Here is a 22,746-nt window from a genome sequence, read left to right as displayed (position 1 = left end):
ATGTGTTGATAACAGTTTGGAAATTTTAAGAAGTTTTTACATTCAATTTCATTGAAGTTTAGTTTTTATGAAAAAAAATAAATGTTTTGGCATGTCACCCAAGCTTGTTTTTCTCTGCGGAAACTTAGACTGTAATTAGATTGATATCATTCTTAAGCAATTCTTCAAGCTAGACTCCTACGAATTGGAATTGCTTTTCTCTCTTGAAGAAGGTCCTGTTTTATTGCACTGAATCAGACCACACAAAACAAAGGATATTGGAATCGGTACGTTTAATCATACGAAGAGGGTGGATAAGACCCGTAAAAACTCACAAATCTAAGTAGTTTGAGAGTTCGATTACGAGACGAGGGGGGAGAGTTTGTCCTTAAACATTGCGAAAGCAGTCAAATATACAGTAAAAAACCTTTTGTATGTCATACAAGGCCTTGGGTATCATGACAATATCGGTACCACAAACAAGAATGTGACGTTTCAAAGTTGTGTCACCCTCTCCACTTGAAGAGGTATCTTGGGGGGACCTTGGGTGGAGGAAGAGAGATTTGTCCTTTGAAACCTGATCACATATTTAAAGATAAGGTCTATCTTGACAAGGATAGAACAATACACGTGAAAAGATTGGAAATTTGTTCTAGTTTACTACTGGTCGAAGGAAAACATATTTTACTATTTTTTAATTATATTTGATTCATTTAAGATACTTCTTTGCTTGAAAATTTTAAATAGAATGTCCAATTGTTTTTTTTAACCATTTAAATATTTTTTTTAAATATCCATTTTCTTTTATATAATTTAAAAAGATTAAATGTTGTGTATGTGATAGTTTTATCTCTAGATTATTCATTTTTATTTATTTAATATATGTTTAATAAATGACACAATTTTAATATATTTTAATTGACTTTACCTATTAATATATTTATTTTCATAATTAACTCATCCCTTAATCTACCTATTTACTATGACCTATCAAATAATCAAGCCTAGCTAACCTCAATTTTCATTGAAAAACATACTATTTACAAAAAAATTATTTATTTTATTATTAAAATTAAAATAGGTAAAAATAAATAAATAAACATTAATCATTGAATGCTTTACATAAGAAATAGCCGAAAAATAAGTCTTAAAACATTTAATTCAAATATAATGGTTACAATATATAATTAAGTGCATGTAACTCATATTAACTTAAGAAATCTATATTTTACCCTTTTACAATGAGTTTTTTAAAAAAAATATAAAAAAATATTTTAATTAAAAAATCACAAATATTTACCAAAATTCTCTACATTATCAACTCAATTTATTTTTTCAATGAAGTACCAACAATGCCACATGTATATCATTAATGGAGACATCTTAATGCTGTTTTTAAGAATTTTAATGCTCAGATAGGCTCATATGGATTGTTTATCATTTTGCCCCTTTGATGAAGGTATGGATTGCATTTTATGAATACTTATGTTATTATCAATGTACAAAGATCAAACCAATGAAATGTTTGGGTTTGGTTGAACTTCGGTCAATTGGGTTTAATTATCGGTGATTAAAATTGATAAAATAAATCTTGGTCGAGGGAATTTTTATTATTATTTATATATGAGAGGAGGGCAAGTGCCCTGAGGAACATCAATTAAAAAAAAATATACGTAAAAAAAAAAAGTCTAAAAAATAAATCCTTTGATGATTTTTTCGTAAAAAGTGACAAAAATATTATTTCATCCCCTTTTTTAATATACCATTTATTGAATAATTCATAACAATTTAATTATCCTAATTAAAATTTAAAATTCCATTATTAAAATATTTATATCCAAAAAGTTAATCTTCAAATAAGTAACAAAGAATAAATATTAAATGCTTAAATATCATTAAAAATAAAGATAAATTTATATTTATTAGATTTTATATTATAGAGTAATATAAGATATTAAATAATAATAATAATAATAATAATAATAAAATTAGAATTTCTTAATGGAATAATGGAATCGTATCATAAAATTAATCAATAAATTTTGTTGTCATAAAATATATAATTATTTTAAGATAATTTAATAAGAACTTATAATCATCTAATTATGAGGTAATATTAATAAATTATCATCAAGAAAAGGCTAAAATAATTAATTCTATCGTTTAGTGAATTTTTTCAAAATACAATATTATAAATAATTTTTTAGATAAAAATTCGTTTAAACGAAACCCTAAATTTCGCGCTGACTAGGCCTTAAAAGGTTTCTTAGCCGGCGTTTTTCACTCTTAACGAGTAACGACGTGCCAGGGAAGAAGTCCCGAGGTGGCCGTGCAGCTGTGGCTTTCATGGGGCCTGTGAGGGTGTACCCGCGCCCTGAAAGGTGCCGGTGGTCCTCTCCGAAGCCAGCATTAACATAACATGACGCCTCTCCACGTACCATGGAGCCTTTTCAGAACAGGAAAATTACATCTCTGTCGTCTTACCGGGAGTCATATCGAGCCCGTGTCTTCTTCAGATCCTTCTGTCAGTATGAAGTTAAATTTGAAGAATCAGCTGAAGGCTGGAGTGTGAAGCAAATGCGTTTCCGGGAGAACTGAAGAGTCTGAATAGGAGATAGTTGGAAATGATTCTTACGCAGTTGCCCGCCTCTCTCCAATTGAATCCTCCTCGAATCTCGACGTTCGACAGAAGGAGAGCTTCTTCGAAGAGGTCTCTGTCCTTCTTTTTGCGCCTTTTGTGAAGTTTATTTGATGGTGAAGTTGGAATGTGTAGTGCAGCGGTTTGTTTAGGCTTTGTTTTTAGATTTGGGAAACGTTGGATAGCTCCTGTTCTTATCATGTCTTAATCGTGATGGTTGTTGAATTACAAGAGTGTTCTTTGCAATGTATTGATTTGATTTGATTTGATTTTTCTTTTCGTCTCGACAGTAGTGGATACCACGTCAGACTTCCAGCTTATAGGAGGGTCACGGATGTTGTATCCAGCTTCTGCGTGTACAAATTTGACTACGTTTCCCCCGAGCTGTTGTCTCTTGTCCGAGCGGTTGTTGGGTAGATTTCCATAATAGGACTAGTTAAAGTTTGAAGTTCTGGCCAGTGGATGCTGATTGATTCAGGTCATTCTTGTTTGAGGGAAGTGTTACCGTTTGAGTAATAGTTCCTGTCGTCTACAACTTGACCAACATCTTCAAGCATACGTGCTGGCATGGACAGGAGATGTGACTGGTCACCTTATGCTTGCTCTTCGTTTCCTGCTATGAAGCTCTCGTTATGCTTGGACCCGAGTATAGTCTATTCTCTTAGAGATGTTGTTGTTCTAGCTTTAAGAGGTTATCATAGCTTTTAGTAATTGCCAAAAAGAACTAAATTTTGGTGATATCTTTACAGCAATTGCCATGCTCTTAGTGAAATAAGTTGAACCGTACAACAATAACCATGCGTCTTCCCTATTCCAATTCTTACTGGAAGGAGCATTAAAAAATGTTTTTGTACCACTTGCCTATCGTATGGGTTCAATGGACTGAGCAGTTCTTTTCTATGTCTAAATGTTCTTGTGCGATTCAAGATTTTGTTTGTCTTTTATCTGGGATGTTGTTGTGCCTTTGTGTTCATGGTAAGAATCAAGTTTGCCAAACATTTTCTCACTATGGCGATGCTGCAAAGTTGATACAATTGATGTTTTCATCCAGTACTGTGCTCCAGTAAAATGTTTTCACAAGTCATATATGCATAGATTATTTGTGGCACGATTTTCTAAAGCAGAGGAATACATAGTATGATATTTGAATCATCCTACTTTAGCTCCTAGCTTATGTATTTTGAAGCAAATGTATATTCTGATACAAAAAGTCTTTTCTTTTTTAAGTTTTGAAATTTGGTTGCTTATGTGCTTAGCTTTTCTTTGCAGGAATATTCTATCATCTCATCGATATTGGTGGATCCAAACCTCAGTGACACATTTTCATCTTTCATCCAGACAAATTCATGGTAGGGCTTAGACTGCCTTGTTTTTTTAAAACATTAACATTTTTTTTTGGACATTTTTGGTATATATTGTTCAGCGGTCATTCAGCTTCAATCTTGTGAGAAATATACCCTGAATCGAGATCTCATTATATTTATAAGCAAAACCTGAAAAACAACTTTCGAGCTGGTTATGACTAATCGTTTACAATGATTTATTTTTCATAAGTTGCATTTGGTTGTGTATCCATTTGGCGTTTTCTACTTCTTTACTGTTTCTGGTGAAGTGAAGGGATTCTGAAAGTTGGGCTGTATTTGTTTCAGTTAAAAGTCCCACATCTGCTATGATGATCTTTATGGTTCATAAGTTGGTATATAAGCTTCTTAAGGTGGCTAATCATTTTGAATGGATCTGGGCCAACTTATTAGACTGCATAGCTATATGATCTTGTGCTTTTGGTAAAATATTGCTTGTTGTAGGCTTTTGGGATGTTGACGTCTTAAAAAGGTTTCATAAGAATTGGAAATGTCTGGGGAGTTTAATGATTTATCCTAGTGAGCTACTTCACTTGTTGTTAGGAAAATGGGATGATGGTTCTCAAAAGGCATCAAGCACTAAGGATTCTTGGACATGTTTCAACATTATGGGTGGTAGATCCATTGATATTGCTTCACAATGTGGTTCTAAGGATGAAGCCGTCGATCCGACACAAAAATGGAGGAGCAATCCTTATTCGGTATTCTCCTTGCAGATAATTTTCTATTTCTGCTGCCTATATTCTTAGTGATGGGTATAATTCAGTACTTCAATAGCTAATTACTCTGTAGTGCTGTTGAGATGTTTTCAGTATATATTAGATTTTATCTACAAACACGATGCTGTTCTTTTGTTAGGCATTCTTTTTTATCTATGTCATGCAACTTGAAGTTGTGTCTTCCCTCTAACAGTATTTCTTTATCTTGTTTAATCAATGGCAGGTTTGGCAAGCTCGATTATTTGTGCTATCTTTGCCAGTCTATTTGGTACACAGATTGGCATGTATAAACCAAATAAACATATTCATGCGGATAGGCCCAAAATTGTTGGTCTATCTTTCTGGTGCTTGTGCGTCAACTGGTTCACCTTTTGCTTGTATATCCAATTCTTTGAATAGGCCCCAACCACTCAAGTTGGATGTTTCCTTCCCTTCATTTCAAGATGCTAAATGGTTCTTGTCACGGCTGCTTTATCTTTTCAATGTACAACTTGAGAGGAACATAGCAATGTAAGTAGTGCTTACAATTTGACTATGGTTTGCCCACTTATCTTTTTTCTTAAATCGTATATGATTTTACTTTTAATTGGTTTTACTTCACAGCTATTTGTGCCTTAGTGATTGTGTTTTTTTTCTAGATGTGGAAAGAAGTGTCTTTTGTCCACTTCAGAATTCTTGAACGTTCACTGCCTGCAGTTCAACTAGTAGTAGGAATCCCAACGATTCCAATTACCCAATAACCTGAAGTATCCAATAAAAGTTCAATTAGTAATGGTCTTCATTTCAGCCTGATATCTGGTTAACATCAGGCTCCAAATCTGGATCTATAATCAGATTAAACACAACTGCTTTGAAATCTGAAGTCCATCCCGAAGCTCATTTGGTGTTTCTTTTTCTGTTTTTTTTTTTCAGTATTTAAGACCTTGGACACTGTTCTAGTTATATGTATGGGTGTCACTGTATGACCTGAGCTGAACTTGACTTTGTTGATGAAGTGGCTAAATTTTGGGTTTATCAAGTTGTCCAGTTAAGGTGGTAACTGGTAAGGGTCCAGATGAACAAAATTGAAGTGAATAGTAGTCCTATGCAATGCCACCCTATTTCTCTTTGACCTATTTTCATTTACTTTCTCCCACATAATCAGTTTCTTTCCACTGCTCTGAGATGCTTATATGAGGAATTTCTGCTGTTATTTGTTGATTTCACCTATATAAAGGGGCTTAGTTTGTGCATTAAAAAATGGTTGAGAGGATCCTCCCAAAATGACTAGTAAAAAATGGTAGGCCTCTTCCCAGCTGATAAGATCATGATCTTCCAGTCCCAGAGACTGTGTGAGACTAATCATCAGAGGTAACTAATCCTAAGATGTGGCCCATATATGTTGGACATGAAATAGGACTTTTAACTGGCCAATACTCTCTCTAAGTCCAGCCCTAATGAACAACCTCTTCGAACACATGGACGGTAGACGCAAGTGAGATGCAACATCTATATATATATATATATTGAAATGATGCATATAAACTATTAAAAGAAGAGGGTAGTACAAACAAACCTAGGAAAGAGGACCTTCTTCCTCAACAAGGTGTTGGAGTGAAATACCCGCCTTAGCCTGAATGTTTGCCAAATGATTGGCAGAACGAGGAATGTGCTTCCAATTACAATTCAAATGGAAAATTAAATTAAAATTTTTTTGAGTACATGTCCCAGTGACGCCACGGAGGTCTGATGGAATTTTCACACCAGTTAATGACAATCTTTGAGTCTCCTTCGATACAGAGTGGGCCCGTGAGCCGACTAGAGAAAATTTGAATTCCATTCAGCAAGCCTGAGAGTTCTGTTATTGTGGAGTCGGAGATACCAAGTGGGCCTGCGAAGGAGAAGAGGAGATGACCGTTTGCATCATGGATAACTTCTCCATATCCCGCAAGACTAGGGCAATCAAGAGCGCTTCCATCGAAGTTAAGCTTGAAGTGGCCCGATGGTAGGGGGCGCAAATAGCTATGATCGGGGGGCGAGAGGGCTGAGGTAGCCTAGCAACCAGCTGCCAATTTCTTCTACAGTTTGAGTTGCTGAAGTTTCTGAATTCTTTTCGGTTTAGGAGCCAGATAGTTACTTGACCCGTAATGTTATAATTAGAATTTCAGTGGGGGGAAGATTTGAATTTGAATTTCCTCCCATTTCTTTCTTTCCATAGTCCCCATAGGATATGCCCAATGCAGCACGAGAGAATCATCTTTCCTAGCTTCGGGAGGCGAGTGTCAATGAGTGAGAGAATAGTGGATGACAAATTTTGTGCAGCACAGTACTGGAGCCCAATTTTGTTTAAAAGGGTGGTCCAGTTAAAATGGGCATAATGGCAGGATAGGAGAATGTGATTGGTTGTTTCTGGAGCATTTTGACAGAAAGGGCACAAGGGGTCCCGGACGAGGGTTCCCCGCCAAATTAAGGAGTCAGAGGTGAGGATTTTATTCCTGCAGGCGGTCTAGATGAAAAAATTTACTCGAGACGGGGCAAGGAGATTCCAAGTAGTGGCCGCAGGGTGATTTGATTGATCTAAGCAGAAGTTACAGAGAAAGTTGTATGCAGAAGCAGTAGAGAATGAACCTTTTGTACAAGGTGTCCAGATCAATGTATCTTGGTTGTGTATGGGTTTGGCTGAGGGTAGGCTCGGTAGGAGATTAGAAGCCAGAATGGCTTCAGAATCCGAGAGATCTCTTCTGAGGTTCAAATTCCATTCCCCAGTTTCAGACCAAAGTTTTGAGATAGAGGCATCAGTATTTCTAGCAAGGATTGAGATAGACTCATAGCTAAAGTTGAGGCTGGAGTGGCCAGTCCATCAATCGGACCAAAATTTTGTTGAGGTTCCATTGCCAACATAGCACTTGACTGCTTTCTTGAAATCAGGGACTAGTAAAACGATTTTTTTCCAGGCTGGGGATAGTCGGTAGTGTCTTCCCCCCTCCGTCCACCAACCCAATTACTTGTTGGCTTTTGTAGCAACTAAAGCTCTCCAGATTAGATCAGGGAAGAGGTTGGACTTCCAAATCCATTTAAGGAGAAGAGCAAAATTAGTAGTGGATGTAGACCTCCTCCCATTTTACTAAGTGATATTTTTTTTCACCACTTGGCCCTCCACACAGAAATCTTCTTTTAAGTAGCTCAATTTTGTCTCTAATAGAAGTAGGGCACCAGAACATAGACAGATAGTAGCTGAGGATTCCATGGAGGCAGGATTTTATTAGAACCGGTTTTCCAACTTTGGAGAGGAAGTTTCCTCTCTAGGATGCCAATTGCCCTTCTAGTCTCTCAATGATTGGTTGCCAGGAAGACTTGGAGTGTAATCCAGGGGTCAGGGGGAGCCCCAGATCAGTGCATGCAAACATCTCAACTTTGCATCCAAGATAACTTGTCATGGAGTTCAACAGGTTTGGTTCAATGTTAAATCTAGTAATAGATGATTTTGACCAACTGACTTTTTGGCCGGATGAGATTTCAAATAGGTTAAGCAAGGCTTTAATGTGGTGTATTTGTTTTAAAGAACCTTCACAAAAGAAGATGGTGTCATCCGCATATTGAAGTAGGGCTATGTCTTGTGCAGGATTTGGGGAGATGGGTTTGAGCCATCCTGATCTTTTAGCCAGTCGAACCATGGGAGACAAGTACTCCCCAATAAGGGTGAAGATGAAAAGAGAGAGCGGGTACCCCTAGTACCATTGAAATACCCACATGGCTTACTGTTGACAAGAACAAAATATGAAGCATTAGAAATGCATCTTCTCATCCAGAATCTCTAGCGGGTGGTGAAGCCCATTTCACCGAAGAGGTGGTCGATCAGCTTCCAGTTGACCCGGTCAAAGACTTTCTCGAAGTCAAGTTTGAGGACAACTCTAGGTTGACTGGATTTTTTGAAAGAGTGAAGTAGTTCGTGAACTGCCATTGCTGAGTCTAGGATATTGCGGCCTCGGATAAAGGCACTTTGGCATGGGCTAATAACACGGTCGAGGATAACCCTTAGACGGTTGGAAAGGATTCGGCTTAAGATTTTGTATGCGTTGGTGGTTAGGCTGATAAGTTTGAAGTCTTGAGGGAGGGTTGAGTTGGCTTTTTTTGGGATTAGGGCAATGAAAGAGGCCCCGGTGGATTTGTGGGTGATGCCAACTTGATGGAAGTTGTTAACAAAGGCATGGACATCATTCCTGATTACTCCCCAAGATTTGTGGTAAAATTCTCCATTGAACCCGTCTGGGCCGGGGGCTCAATCCTTCGGCAGACCAAGCGCAGCCGCATCAATTTCCTCTGGAGAGAAAGAGCGCTCCAGAAGAGCAGCTTATGAGGCAGAGAAACGATTGAACTCGAGCTGATCGAGAGTAGGACGGTTGAAGGACTCCTCTGTATAGAGATCTGAAAAAAACATCACACATACATTAGCAATGGAGATGCTATTCGTAATCTCCTCGTCTTCATGGTGAATAGAGGAGATACGGTTTGCTCTCCTATGAGCTAAGGCAACGACATGGAAGTGGTTTCATTCTGAAGAAGATTTGAAAGATAAAAATTTAAATGATTTCAAAGTATAAGTTCAGAGGATGAGAGTGATCTTTGCTCTTCGAGGAGATCAAACTCAGAAAGACTGCGCCGAATGGAATCCTTTCCAGATGCAGCAGCAACACAGAGGCATTGAGCCCATGATCAGAATTATCAAAACTTTGCAGCTTAGTTTCAGTGAGGATTACAATTGCAACATCCATATTTGACACATAAAACACACATATGGACAGCATAATGGACACAAACCTAGGATTTCATTTGCTTAGGTACTATTTTAATTGGGGTAAGTTCCTCCCAATGTAACTAGTTGAAATTAGTGGGTTTTTTCCCAACCAGTAAGGATAAGATCTTCCAAGCTAAATTAGTGTGGGACTATTTTCCTACAACTACTTCTCCCACTATGAGACCGCTGGCCTGAGATGTGGATCACATGCTTAGACCATGAAATGTGGACCTTTTCCTACCACTAACAAATTCATATTTGTGTCAACATTGTGAATAAAATTTTTAAAAAATGCCTCTTTTGATAGTTTTAAAGAAGAACTTTATTTCTTCCTTTCTTGTTTGATTTCACATTTTCTTCTGGCTTTTCTTAAGCACTACCATGTTTGTCTGATTTTCATTTTTAAAACAAACTTAAGGATTGGAACAGGATTGAGTCAACCTTATACAGAAGATATGTGTCAACTGAATTCAAATTGGACATCACCTTTGGCTGCCCTTGGTCTATGGACCTTAGTTAGTTATGCATAACAAAATGGCCCCTTAAGCCATTCGGATCCGAGTCTGGGTCCATATAGGATTAGGGTTTTTTTACCTGGAATGGGGACATGACCCAGGTTCTTCAAAATCCGGGTTGGGTTAGCTCAACCCGAGTCCAGAGCTGGACTCTGAACTCAGGGTGGTTCAGAGGGGACTCGCCCAAAATAGAAGAGGCAAGTTCGACCCCCCGACCCGACCCGCCCCGGTTAAAACCTGTGTCGACCTGGCCGAGTCGCGGCTAGGAAAACTTATATGGGATATGACAAAATTCTACATTGCTCTCAACAGTACTTTAAGAGTGTAGTTTGTAGTGGGTGCAAATTTCCTATCTTCGAATGCTGCATTTACTCAAGAATGGATGCATTGATCGTTTAATATTTTGATTCTCCAGTTTGAGGATGATACTATTTACTGCAGGGTTGGTACTATGGATCATATCAGAAAATTGTGTGTTGTTCTGGGATTATTTGAATTGGCTTCCGGTTAGAACATAAATTGGGGAAAAACCACTCTTCTTCGCTGTCACATTGTTCCACCTGGGCTTCGGGATATGGCGAACTACTTGGGATGCTCTGTGGGAAATATGCCAGCTACATATCTTGGGCTCCCACTTTTTGATTCTCGGCCTTCGGCGTCACTATGGTCCCCCCTCATTGAGAAATTTGAAAAGAGGCTCACCACTTGGAGGGGTAAACTCTTATCAACAACGGGGCGTCTCACTCTCCTCAAGTCTTGTCTGGTTGGGCTGCCAAATTATTTGTTATCATTCATGTACTGTCCGGTCTCCGTTTGCTTCAAAATTGATGTCATCCGTCAGCGATTTCTATGGAGAGGTTCAGAAGACACCTTCAAATACCATTTGGTTAGTTGGAAGGATATTTGCATGCCTCATAATAGGGGAGGATTGGGCATCTGGACTACAAGAGAAATGAATAAAGCTTTTATGCTCAAATGGATTTGGAATTTCAACAATAAGCATAACAGTTTATGGAGGAATATAGTGAAATTCTACCTTCAGTTTTCGGGTGCCTGGTGGAGAGAGGGTGACGTCGCTTGCCTACTATACCCGATATGGAAATCAATTTTCAAGCTCCTTCCAGTATTCAGAGATGCTACCTCGTTTCACATGGGCAATGGAAGGACCCTTCTCTTTTGGTCGGATGAATGGTGTGGCCCCCAATCCCTCTCGGAGGACTTCCTGGGGCTGATTCATGGAGTGATCAGTCGTGGAGTCTCCCGTTCTGTCGGGGATTAAATGATGAGGAATCGTTGGCTTTTTGCTCTCTCCTTACCAGACTCAACAGTACTATTATCCGGGAGTACTCAGTTGATAACCTGATTTGGAAGCCCAACAATAATGGCCGATTCACTGTTACTTCTGCTTACTCTCATATCAAAAAGCAAGACTATAGTATTCATGAGCACAAGGCGAATCTGGCTTGGAAACTCTTAGTGCCAAGCAAAATCAAATTTTTCGTATGGTCGGCCATCAGAGAACAGATTCTTACTTTGGACAACCTTCATAGAAGAGGCTTCACCACTCCCGATCTTTCTTGTCCCCTTTGTGGTGATTGCGAAGAGACAGTCCAGCATGTCCTCTTACACTGGATTTTTGTGGCAAGTTTGGATGAGATTTTTCAGAAAATTGGGCTCCAAGTGGGGCTGCATTAGGACCTTTTTGGCACCTTTGAGATGGTTCGAGGGATTCTCCTTCCTCGGCTGGGCAAGTTAATACTTTCGGCCTGTCTTGCGCATGTTCCATGGTGCATTTGGCTCGAGTGGAACAACCGGAGATTCAACTCCAAAGCTAGCTCCCCGGACAACACGACTTCTCATACCATTGGCTTCATCTCGAACCGGCTTCATACTAGGAAGGATTTTGCCACTTTATCGAGGGTTTCCCTTTGGGAAAATTGAAATTTGATCGCTCATATGTCTAGCCCCAACAGAACTCCGAGTATGGCCATCTGGGATCCTTTCCATTGCGATTGCATTAAGCTGAATTTTAATGGTAGTGCTATTGGATGTCCTAGGCCGGCCGGAGCAGGTGGTGTGTTCAGAGGTCACAATGGAGACCCTATTCTCTCTTATGTTGGTCCGGTGGACATTGTCGATTCTAATACTGCTAAAGTTAGTGCTCTGCTATTCGGCCTCCAAATCTTCAGAGATCGTCTCCATGGCAAATTAATCATTGAAGGAGACTCGAAGACGGTTATTAGTTGGTGTTCCAAAGACAGCTTCCCCCCTTGGCACCACTGGCCCATCACTGATAGTATTGCTGACATTGTATCTTCTACTCATCCTAGATCAGCCAACTCTTTGGTTGATAAATTGGCAAAATTCGGAATTGCTCTTTTGAGCTTTTTTCTTAATAAAATTCAGCATCATTTAAAAAAAAAGGTTTTATTATACAGTTCCGCTTTTTGCAGTTAAAAGTTCACATAGTCTTTCTAGCTTTCTTAACAAAAAAAAATAAAAAAAAATTAGTGCATCTTAACTAGCTGAGTTCTTTGAGGGTATTTTCTTAAAAAATGCATCTTGTGGTAGGTACAGATCATGTAACTAGCTCTTATTTTGTTCTATAGAATCAGATTTACCTCCTTGTCTTGAACTCTTTTTCATTACCTTCCAGTCATGGATACCTAGTTGAAACTATTTGTTGGACTCTTGCTGCAGTGAGTTTCTTCTTTTCTTACTTCTCCTCCTACCTTAAATAGTATGTTATGACAGTGTAAGGATAATGGATGTCATTGATCCCTTTGTTGTGGTTTGAAGGTATTAACTTGGTTAGCATTGTACCGATCCTGTTGCGCGTGAATTTTTTTTTCCTGTGCTTGCCTGTGTGCAATTTGCAAATTCATTTTTTCTTTAACTGTGGAATTCTATATGTATTAGGTTTCTTTTTGTGTTGCTTGTGGCGTGCTTCTCAGTTGTCATCATTGGAGGTTTTCTGTTCTACAGATACAGGTTAGCTTCTTCTTACCTTTTTATGAGCTCAAATGATAATAGTTGTGGGGCTGCTCATTCAAATTTCAAAGAAATTTGTGGAGCTATATCTTGCAGCAATAGTGTAGAATGAGGACTATGTCTTTTTGATAGTTAAAAAATATAGATATATAATATTATGCACTTACATTTATTTTATGCTTAGAACCCTTAAGCTGCTGTAGCTTTAGGTATTCTTAGCCCTTTGTCTTAGATTTATTTGTTTTATGCGGTCTGTGGGTTTTGGCGGGTTTGGCTAATCTCTACTAGTGTTAAAACTAGACAAATGAAACATTTACTCCTAAGAAGTAAATATTACTTAAAGTGTCACTGTTAATTGTATGAAGTTTCTCAAATTCTAACAAGGTTCACGGTTCACTATTTCCTTTGCTATTAAACTTTGTTTAACCTCATTTTTTGCTGCATCTGTTTAATTACTCAATTTTCATGGTTGAGGCATTCAGGAACCGCCAGCAGTCTCTGGAGGACTGTTTTTGGGAAGCCTGGGCCTGCTTATGCTCGTCGTCAACTCATTTAAGGGTGTGATTTTTAAATGCCTAACCACTTCAGAAATGAAACTTGGTTATAAACTTTTACTGTGCTTACGTGGCTGCTCCTTGATATTATGCTTTTCTTCTTCTCTCACAGGAACGATCTCGTGTTGAACGTGTTATTGGTCTGGTCCTTGCAATTTGGGGTATCCTATTTTATTCCCGCTTGCTGAGTACCATGACTGAACAGTTCAGAGTGAGTGCTTGGGTTACCAAAATTACTTCCAAGTTTCTTAGGCCATTCAATTGGGGGGTACTGGTAAAGCTATGACTAAAATGTTCATGCATCCAGCTCCTCAGTAAAGCCCTTCAACATCTCAACCATTTTTGCTTCTTGTCTAAGGAAATGGAGGAAACTAGACATAATTTTCGAACTTTGAGTTCTGATGAACTCTCTAAGCCTGACTAAACCCCACAGTAGACTAGTATCTAACATTTCCTGTCTGATTTGTTATGACTCTCATCCTTACAGCTACCGTCTGTGGACAGAATAACATGCAAAAAATCAGAGAAGGAGCTCAACTTCAAGTAATGGAAAGTGATCATATCATTATCTGTGGCGTAAACAGTCACTTGACATTTATACTAAAGCAGCTTAATAAATATCATGAATTTGCAGTTCGCCTGGGAATTGCTACAGCCAGGTATATGCTTCAATAGATGTAGTACTCAAACAAATGTTAATTTACTCAAAAGTGTTCTTTTTTTATTTGTTTCATTCATCATATGCTCCCTTTACAGAATTTATAGTCATTTCTTCTTACAGATAATATTTTCCAAAAATTACTCAGGGTTTTGTTCATCGGTTACTATGCTTCTTTGCATGCATGTATGCAGGAGGCAAAGAATTCTTCTGTTGTCTGACTTACCGCGGAAGCAGATGGAAAAGCTTGCAGATAGCATGTCCAAAGATCTAAACCATATTGACCTCCTTACTAAGAGGTAGGTGGCTATCTGAGATGCATTGACTAACTCTCAATTCTCATGTTTGTTTCCTTGACAAGGAAAAAATGGCAATTTCATTGTACCCTTGCCTCGAAATATGTGAAGCTCTATGCCTGTGTTATGAAAAAAATTCTTAGAGTTGTTTTCATGTAGTTGTTTGATCTTTGCAGTTGTAGCCTTAGTTTGACAAAGTCTTTTCAACGGGCAGCAGCTAGTGAGGCTCGATCTATTATTATTTTGCCTGCAAAGGGTGATAGGTATGTCTTTTGGTACTCAATTATGTTATGTGCACTTAAATAAAACAAATAGTTTTATCTGCACCTGACAATTCAATGCATTTTAGTTGTTAAAAATTTATGAAATAAGTGGATTGGGTCTTTGGCTCAATGGCAAAATTGGGGGTTTCTAGTGTGAGGTATTGGTTCAAGTCTCACCAAGGGAGTATTGAGTGTAGTGTCTATGTAACCAACAGTAAAAAAAAGTCAAACAGTATTGGAATACTTGAGGTGATTTTATTAAAATTTCCTTCACTCCTTTTGAGTTTATTTTCAATGTATTTGGAGTAAACTTGACATTCCTTTGTCCTGATTGTATGACCTGATGTCAAATGTTACTCATGAGTGAAGTTCAAAAAATCATACTTTTTGGGAAAAAAACAATCATGGTTTGGAAGCCCAAACCATATCTGATAAGGTTTTAGTTTCTGTTCGGCATAGTTCACTGGTAGTTATAAGTTTAGTATTTATGTGTGCAAAAATGTGAAATTCTAAAGAAAAGGATATTGACATAACTAGAGGGGAGAAGAGGGGAGACATCTACCTTAATTGAAAAATCAGGACTGGAGTCTTGTTTTCTAATCATTTTACTTTGAGGGCAACTAAACAGGCCATGAACTAGGCCTAACAGAACAGGCATCCTGCTTTTATACTATGTTAATGATGGGTATAGGGCTATCCCAAGATGACAAGCCAAAGTTAGGAGACTTGTTTTTCAACTAATGGCCTCATGATCTTTCCTGATTCATTTAAGGGACAAAAATGCCTACTGTGTTGTAAGGTGATCCAGTTGTCCATTTGTGCTCAAATAAGTCAAGAGGGCCAAGCATCTGACAAATTGCTATTTGATTTTGACTGTACTACTTGGAGAAATTGGTTTCATAACTAGTTGACACTGGAGAAATATTGTTTTGGTGTTTCAAAAAAACTATATATTGCATATTGGGAGGTACACAAAAATTGATATTTGTACCTATATGTCAAGGAATGACCAATGGTTTTTAAACAGTTGAACAGGATAAACTATACAAATGTTAGTAATGACTTTGGCAAACTGGATAGTCTTTACTGCTGTTAACTTGTCTACTATTATGCACTTCATTTTCTATGTGTCTAGCTTTACCATTTACAATTATGACAACCTGAATTCGCTTTATGTCTTCCTCTAATCATTTAGCTTTTGACGTTTGGGAAAGTTATTCATGGGAATATTCATGCTGATTAGGTATGAAGTTAATACAGATGCATTCCTCTCTACTTTAGCTCTTCAGCCTTTGCCGAAGATATCATCTGTCCCAACAATTGTTGAGGTATGTGACAGTACTTCTATCTATTTGATTTTTGTAGTGTGCAGTATTATGGTGGTATGTGTGATGAACTTCACTGTATTCTTGTTTTTTTTTTCTTAATGGGACTAGATCTAAGAATTGGGTTGCTAGAAACAATATATACATCTGTCAGGAAAGATAAGACATTTACATATTTCTAATTGAAGCTGTGTTGCTTCCTTTCCAATCAATAAGGAAATTTTACTGCAAATGTTAATGCTTTTCTTTTGGATTAGACTTAGTATCGATGTGTGAGAACTTTGTTTTGGAGTTGATCCGAAAAGTTTGACAATTTTCATCTAAAAAAGAAACACTAAAACATGTTTCTAGGGAAGATGTAAGGTAATTATTATATGAATAGTGCCTCTCTTGGTCCTTTATAAGCTTTAGTGATGAATAAAATGGAGTTTTAAACGTTTTTGCTCATGCTGTTGTAGGTTGCTGACTCCAGCACGGGTGAACTTCTGAAATCAATCTCAGGCTTAAAGGTGGAGCCTGTTGAAAATGTTGCATCTAAGTTGTTTGTTCAGTGTTCTCGGCAAAAGGGGCTTATAAAAATCTACAGGCACTTGCTTAACTATCAAAGTACTTCCTTAATTCCATGAGGAACTGTTGCAAGATGCCAGTTCTTTTTTCTTTACTGTTTCATTTTACTTTTCAACATTCTTATGTTGAATGGGAAAAAGTCTCACAATGAGAAGTATAAGAAAAATGATTTAATTATAAGGTTGAACAATATGCCTCATAAGAGGTTAGTCATTTTGGGATGGAATGGGCCTGCGGAATGTCCACAATAGAGAAACAACCTGACTCTTGACCTCATGGAGCCAACAATATTCATAAAACCTAGGTATCACATATTGGTCCTCGACCCATGGACTCAACTTGCCCTGATACCACTATTGGGTTGAGTCCGGTTCTATCTCAAAATGACTAATCAATTAGGAGGCGTATTGCTCAACCTTATAACTCATCACTTCTCTTAAGATTTCTCAATGTGGGACTTTTTCCCACTTCACATTGTACAATGTAATCAGGTTGGAATGCAAGTTTCCTTAACTTCATGAGAAAAATGAGCCTCCATAAACTGGTATATGAATTTTACTCAAAATAGGTTAGAGGACTACTAAATTTTTTGCGAGTACAAAAGGGAGTATCTTATTGCTGCTAAGCGTTTATTTCTTATGGGTCTGACTGTTCAATTTCTTCATTTCTGCAGAAGATGTATTCAATCTATGCAGTTTCCCTAACTTTGAAGGATATACATATAAGCAAGTTAGATGCGGCTTTCACGAGGTCATACTTTCATATCAAAATTTAACAAGAATCTCTTGGAAGAAGTTATTTTTTCATGAATTGCTTTACTTAGTTTTAGCTGTTTGTTTGCAGGGTGTAGTTTGTGGCCTTCACAGGGATGGGAAAATAAACTTTCACCCGAATGATGAAGAAGTGCTGAAAGAAACTGACAAAGTATATAAACATTCAGATATGATGCTATGCGTACATAATGACAAACATAAGAACATAGATTTATGTTAGTGTTTTAGGAAATATAATTATAAAAAGTGTTCTTGACGATTTGTAATTCATCTGTGACATGATTTGAGATAATGTACATACCTGTTTATATTTTCTGGCATAATTTTAAATTCATAATGGAACTATTCTGAAGTTCTCTTATCACTTGCAAATAGTTGATAAGCCTTCTTTGGAGGCTAGCAACTTCTTCCAAAGTTATTAATGAGGTTCTATTTTGATTTGTAGGTGTTGTTTATTGCCCCAGTTCAATGGAAAAAGAGGACACAACTTTTATTAACAAATGCTACCGAACTTGAAAGGGATACCTCTGAAAATATGGCAATGATGGAAAGCAATTTTATTTCACAGGTATCTGAGATGACAAAGGCACGACTAGAGAATATTGTAAAACGCCCTTCAAAGTCTGGTTCAAAGGTATTGATTTAGGGATTAAAGATCACTGATATCAGATGAATTAAAATATTTTGATATCAAATATTCAAAAAAAAAATTGATATTTGAATTTCTAATATCTTCTACTTGTTTCAGACATCTGATTGGACTCTCGGCCCGACTGAGTGCATACTTATGCTTGGATGGCGCCCTAATGTCAATGAAATGATTCGTGAATATGATGCTTATCTTGGACCTGGCAGTAAATTGGTACTCAATTTCACACTATTGCCCTTTTGCTACAGATTGTTGATAAAAAGCCTGTGCATTTTTTTTCTTCTAATTTTTATTTATTTACTTGGAGAATTGATCATCTAGTTTGGGAGGGAGGAATAAGTTTTGGAGGGTGAATGCATCATGGAAATGAACTGAAGAAAAATATTTCATAAAATGGGTTTTTCGATGATTTTGTTAAAGGTCCAACTGGCCTATTTGTCAAAAGAATTAAATAATCATCATAGAAAAAATTACACAGCATTAAAAAAAAGGACAGAAAAAGAGCATAGGCAAACAAATGGGGAAAAAGAAAGGTGTTACTAGGATGTCTTGATGGCAAATTTCGGACATGTTTTCTAGAGTTCGTTATTAAACGGTGAATGGCCAAATTAGATGACTTCATTAATGATGATTGTTTTGTAAGAGAACAGGTGATGACTTCTATATAAGTTTTTTTTTCAGTGTTTTCCTACTTGTGTGATTTCAAAATATTTTTCTTGCTCATATAATGTCAAAAATGAATTCTTTCTGAAGAAGGTAGTGAATCTGTGACCTAAAAAGATCATTAATATGAGCATATTTATCTATTGTATCATAACCTGTTTTTTTTTTTTGTTTATTACATTTATTTATTTATTTTAGGACACTGACCAATTTCGTAAGCTTTTACTAGTCAATTCAAATAAATAAAGAGCATCTGATGCATAAATAGGACTGTGTGATCTTACTTTATCAATTTCCTTTTCTGAATTGATTCATTTCTGACTATGTGATTTATGAAATCATAGGAAATACTATCTGTTGCCTCCATTAAAGATAGGAATCAAGCCACTAATCAAGTTGGTCTAAATAAACTAAAAAATGTTCATGTTTCTCACAGGGTACTCTCTCTCTCTCTCTCTCTCTCTCTCTCTCTCTCTCTCTCTCTCTCTCTCTCTCTCTGAGTTATGACAATACCTGACTTTACTCATGTCTGTCAGGTAGGAAATCCCATGAACTATGATATCTTAAAAGAATCTATACTCAATATACAGAGTTCTTTGAAGGGCAAAGAGGATATTCCGTTTTCAATTGTTGCAATATCTGACAGAGAATGGCTAGCTGGAGGTAATAACAGTTAATGAAAATTATTTCTGTTTGGAATTAACCTACATATAAAGTTTTTCTTTTAGATCCATCAAGAGCGGACAAACATTTGGCATATTCTCTTCTCCTGGCTGAAACTATTTGCCAGAAACATGGGGTTAAGGTGAGTCCATATTTGACTTAGCTATATGGGTTTTTGTTTTTTAATTTTGAATGTCAAGAAAATTTATTAGGAGATAATACAAGGGGCATTTACTAACCTGGAAGGTGAGAGGCAAAATGGAAGAAAAAATATATAGGACTCCAAGATGTGTAACAGTCAGAAGCTTCCAAAAAACAATACTTGAGAAGAAAAATGCTGCTTTCAACTAGATTTGATGCCAAATAAAGATTTGCTCATAACAACCGGATGAAATCAAATAAAACTAATCTGTAGAATGTTGAAGTTATTCCTTAGGAGTGAAGCATGTGTACATCAGTGCCCTAAACAACTGTTTGGTGGATAAATAAAAGTTGAATAGATAAAAAAAGAATCTAATTTGATTTTTATTATATTTTATTCATACTTGATAGCTATTCATATGAATTTATGTTTAAGGTTAACGACTGCCAGGCTTATGATATATCATTTGACCAATCTTTTATGAGCTCCCTTTTTATATTGGTAGTCAATAAGAAGCCCTTTTTTCTGAATAGTAAAGGAATCCCTTCATTATAAAGAGATAAATAAGGTACATGATCACTGAATTTCAGCTGTTCATCTCATTTTTGCTTTTTTTTTTTTACCGATACCGGTATATACAGGTAGAAAACTTGGTTGCTGAAATGGTGGACACGAAGTTGGGAAAACAAGTAACCCATACTTTTCCTTCTAAAAACTATCACAAATTTTGGATGTGCATTTTGTTTCTTGTAAAAACATACACCTGATCATAATTATCTTCTGTTATAATTGCAGATTTCAAGAATAAAGCCAACACTGACCTATGTTGGTGGAGAAGAAATAATGAGCCTAGTGACTGCTCAAGGTTCTGGGTGTTCTGAACTTCTTATTTTGTCTCTCCCCTTTAACATTTCTATGTCTACTCGACTATCCTTTTTTAGCATAACAGCAAATAGCCAGAATAAGTGATACCCTTTTTCTGAAAACAGTGGCAGAGAATGGCGAACTGAATGAAGTCTGGAAAGATCTGCTCAATGCAGAGGGGGATGAAATTTATGTGAAGGTAAACCCCTTTTCACCTAGCTTATGGTGTGATTGGTCGTCAAATAATAGCATCTTGTCTCTCGAAGTAAAACAAAGAGCTTTGTGACCATCCTGCGACAAAGTTTACATCATATGACCACAATTATCTTGTCATTCCCATATTTATGTGTGTTCTGAAATCCAACCTTTATGTGTGCTTTTGCTGTCATTTTGTGCTATGCCGATAGGACATTGACCTCTACATGAAAGAGGGTGAGAGACCTTCATTTTCCGAGCTTTCTGAAAGGGCACATTTGCGTAGGGAGGTTGCTATTGGATATGTAAAGAACAATAAGAAGGTGAATATTCAGATTGTGGTGTCGTTTTGGAGATGCATGATTACCTGAGTTTGCAATCTCACGATTTCAAGTCTGTGCTTTACAGGTTCTGAACCCAAATCCAAAATCAGAGCCACTTTCACTTGACATGTCAGACTCACTAATAGTAATATCTGAGCTTGAGGGGGAACAACCAATCATTCTGCCATAACATGAATCCATTATATCTTATCTATCCGCCACTTATTTGCAAGAAGTTCATCTTCTTATGAGCTTTCCAGAATGCCCACCTGGTGCAAATTTTAGTGAGATGACTACCTCATTGGTTTCTTTGGTCTCTCATTCCTAGTGCAGTTACTGATGGATATTGACTCTGTACCGAGATTTCTCAGAGCTAATTTGAGCCATGAGGATTTCATATATCGTTCCACCATCTCAACCATCTGTAACCAACAGTGGACAGGATTCTCAGGGCAAGCCAAAGGTTCAGTGAACCATGTAAGCTCTGCACTCTTTTGTAGTACAAAGAAACGGAAGTTAACAAGAAGTTGTAAATTCATCTGTTCTTAGCATGAAATGGAAGGAAAACATTTTTTATGGGTTAAGATGGACGATACAAAGCGGAAGTTGTGCTGAATCGATGGTTAGCATCAGCCAGTTATATATTTTATTGATTACAGTTGCAGCTCAACGCAAGTGAAATGTACTTTTGCTCAGGATTGCCCTTTTTAATGGTGGAAAAATTCGGTAGTTAAAAAAATTGTCTTATGTCTAAAGCCAAACTTCTTGTAGTGTAATATATAAAAGTCTTAATAAATTGCCCCGATTTTTATTATTAGAGTTGATCTAATATGAAAAACCATTTAGTATGAAATATGCGAAAAATTATCTTATCCGTCCAATCATGATCAACAGCTATCTCAGCCGCCTGATCATGATCAATTACTATCTAAACCGTCCGATCAATGATTATCTCAGTTGTCCGATTAACAGTTATCTTAGTTATTCCATCATTATTGGATGGTATTTATTTGATATTACATACTCAATATCATTTATAAGTATATTATATCAATAATTACTCCAATCAAATTAGTTTACTTATATCTAATTAAACTGTAGAAAATTACTCTATTATGATAATATTTCTAATAATTTTATTAATAATTTATAAATTTTAATATTGACCAAGTATTGGGTAGTATCATTTTGGTCCATGTTTTTTGGATTTCATGTATGAGGAAGTAGTTTCGCATTGAGATTGTAATGGAGTTGAGTTTGATTTACATAAAGCCAAACTTTGTCAAGAATCCGACGGAGCAAAAAGTACCCTTAGAAAAGATCGATTCTCTCTTAAGACTTTAAGACTATATCTCATCAGATTCAGCGACGCCGTCACCTTCGACGTTTTGCATGATTTAGTTCTTGGATTCCGACTACTGCGACAACAGGGATACTTTGTCTCTCCAGGTGGGTGTGATTTGCATCATTTTATGTCTCAAGCAGAAGAATTAGCAGACCGTAATCTGTGGAATGCATAAGAGGCATGCAGGCACTCGATGAAGCTTCATTCATGGGTATTGAAGGAGAGGATGTACTTGTTGAAGCGAGTGGCTTTGCTGCTACACACCTTGAGAGCAGCATAAAGAAGATGGAGCCTTGCCTGGCAATGCAAGCAAGATTTTGTTTAGAGAACCCTTTGAGACTGCCTTGCCAAGGTATACGATCAAGTTCCAAATTATAAATTTGACAGAATACACAGAGCTGTGTTTGTTCAATCTACTGAATGTTGCTAACTTTGATCGGTAACAATGAACAGATGGGATGTTGATGCCATCAGCTCTCTTCCTTGTTG

At 37.0% G+C, this 22,746-nt stretch overlaps 1 protein-coding gene across 2 annotated transcripts; it reads left to right on the top strand.

The window, feature by feature from the left end:
* Positions 1 to 2,282: 2,282 nt before the first annotated feature.
* On the top strand, positions 2,283 to 21,496 carry LOC137933957 (putative ion channel POLLUX-like 2). 2 transcript variants are annotated; one of them, XM_068778099.1, is made up of 24 exons: positions 2,283 to 2,689; positions 3,887 to 3,966; positions 4,522 to 4,679; positions 4,921 to 5,207; positions 12,906 to 12,977; positions 13,460 to 13,535; positions 13,644 to 13,742; positions 14,036 to 14,190; positions 14,384 to 14,488; positions 14,662 to 14,748; positions 15,992 to 16,076; positions 16,532 to 16,679; positions 17,314 to 17,390; positions 17,484 to 17,564; positions 17,859 to 18,047; positions 18,162 to 18,275; positions 19,070 to 19,162; positions 19,262 to 19,388; positions 19,454 to 19,530; positions 20,172 to 20,219; positions 20,326 to 20,395; positions 20,520 to 20,593; positions 20,802 to 20,912; positions 20,998 to 21,496. In XM_068778099.1, the coding sequence occupies exons 1-24, from the start codon at positions 2,604 to 2,606 to the stop codon at positions 21,100 to 21,102; spliced, it is 2,604 nt and encodes an 867-aa protein (XP_068634200.1). In that variant the 5' UTR covers positions 2,283 to 2,603; the 3' UTR covers positions 21,103 to 21,496. The 2 variants fall into 2 exon arrangements, with proteins under 2 accessions (XP_068634200.1, XP_068634201.1); XM_068778100.1 differs by lacking the exon at positions 2,283 to 2,689 and adding an exon at positions 3,121 to 3,263.
* Positions 21,497 to 22,746: the final 1,250 nt, after the last annotated feature.

Source organism: Aristolochia californica, unplaced genomic scaffold (genome assembly GCF_029961685.1).
Source record: "Aristolochia californica isolate CCGP_79_NKW_82.1479 unplaced genomic scaffold, dmAriCali1.0.hap1 SCAF_6, whole genome shotgun sequence".
NCBI lineage: Eukaryota > Viridiplantae > Streptophyta > Magnoliopsida > Piperales > Aristolochiaceae > Aristolochia > Aristolochia californica.
This window is presented reverse-complemented; position numbering and strand designations above follow the sequence as displayed.

Bases quoted from the DNA above. Each gene is read 5' to 3' on its own strand.
- LOC137933957 (XM_068778099.1), top strand. From the start codon at position 2,604: ATGATTCTTACGCAGTTGCCCGCCTCTCTCCAATTGAATCCTCCTCGA. The intron at 5,208-12,905 runs GTAAGTAGTGCT...TATATGTATTAG, and splicing joins CTTGAGAGGAACATAGCAAT to GTTTCTTTTTGTGTTGCTTG. The intron at 13,743-14,035 runs GTGAGTGCTTGG...GTCTGTGGACAG, and splicing joins CCATGACTGAACAGTTCAGA to AATAACATGCAAAAAATCAG.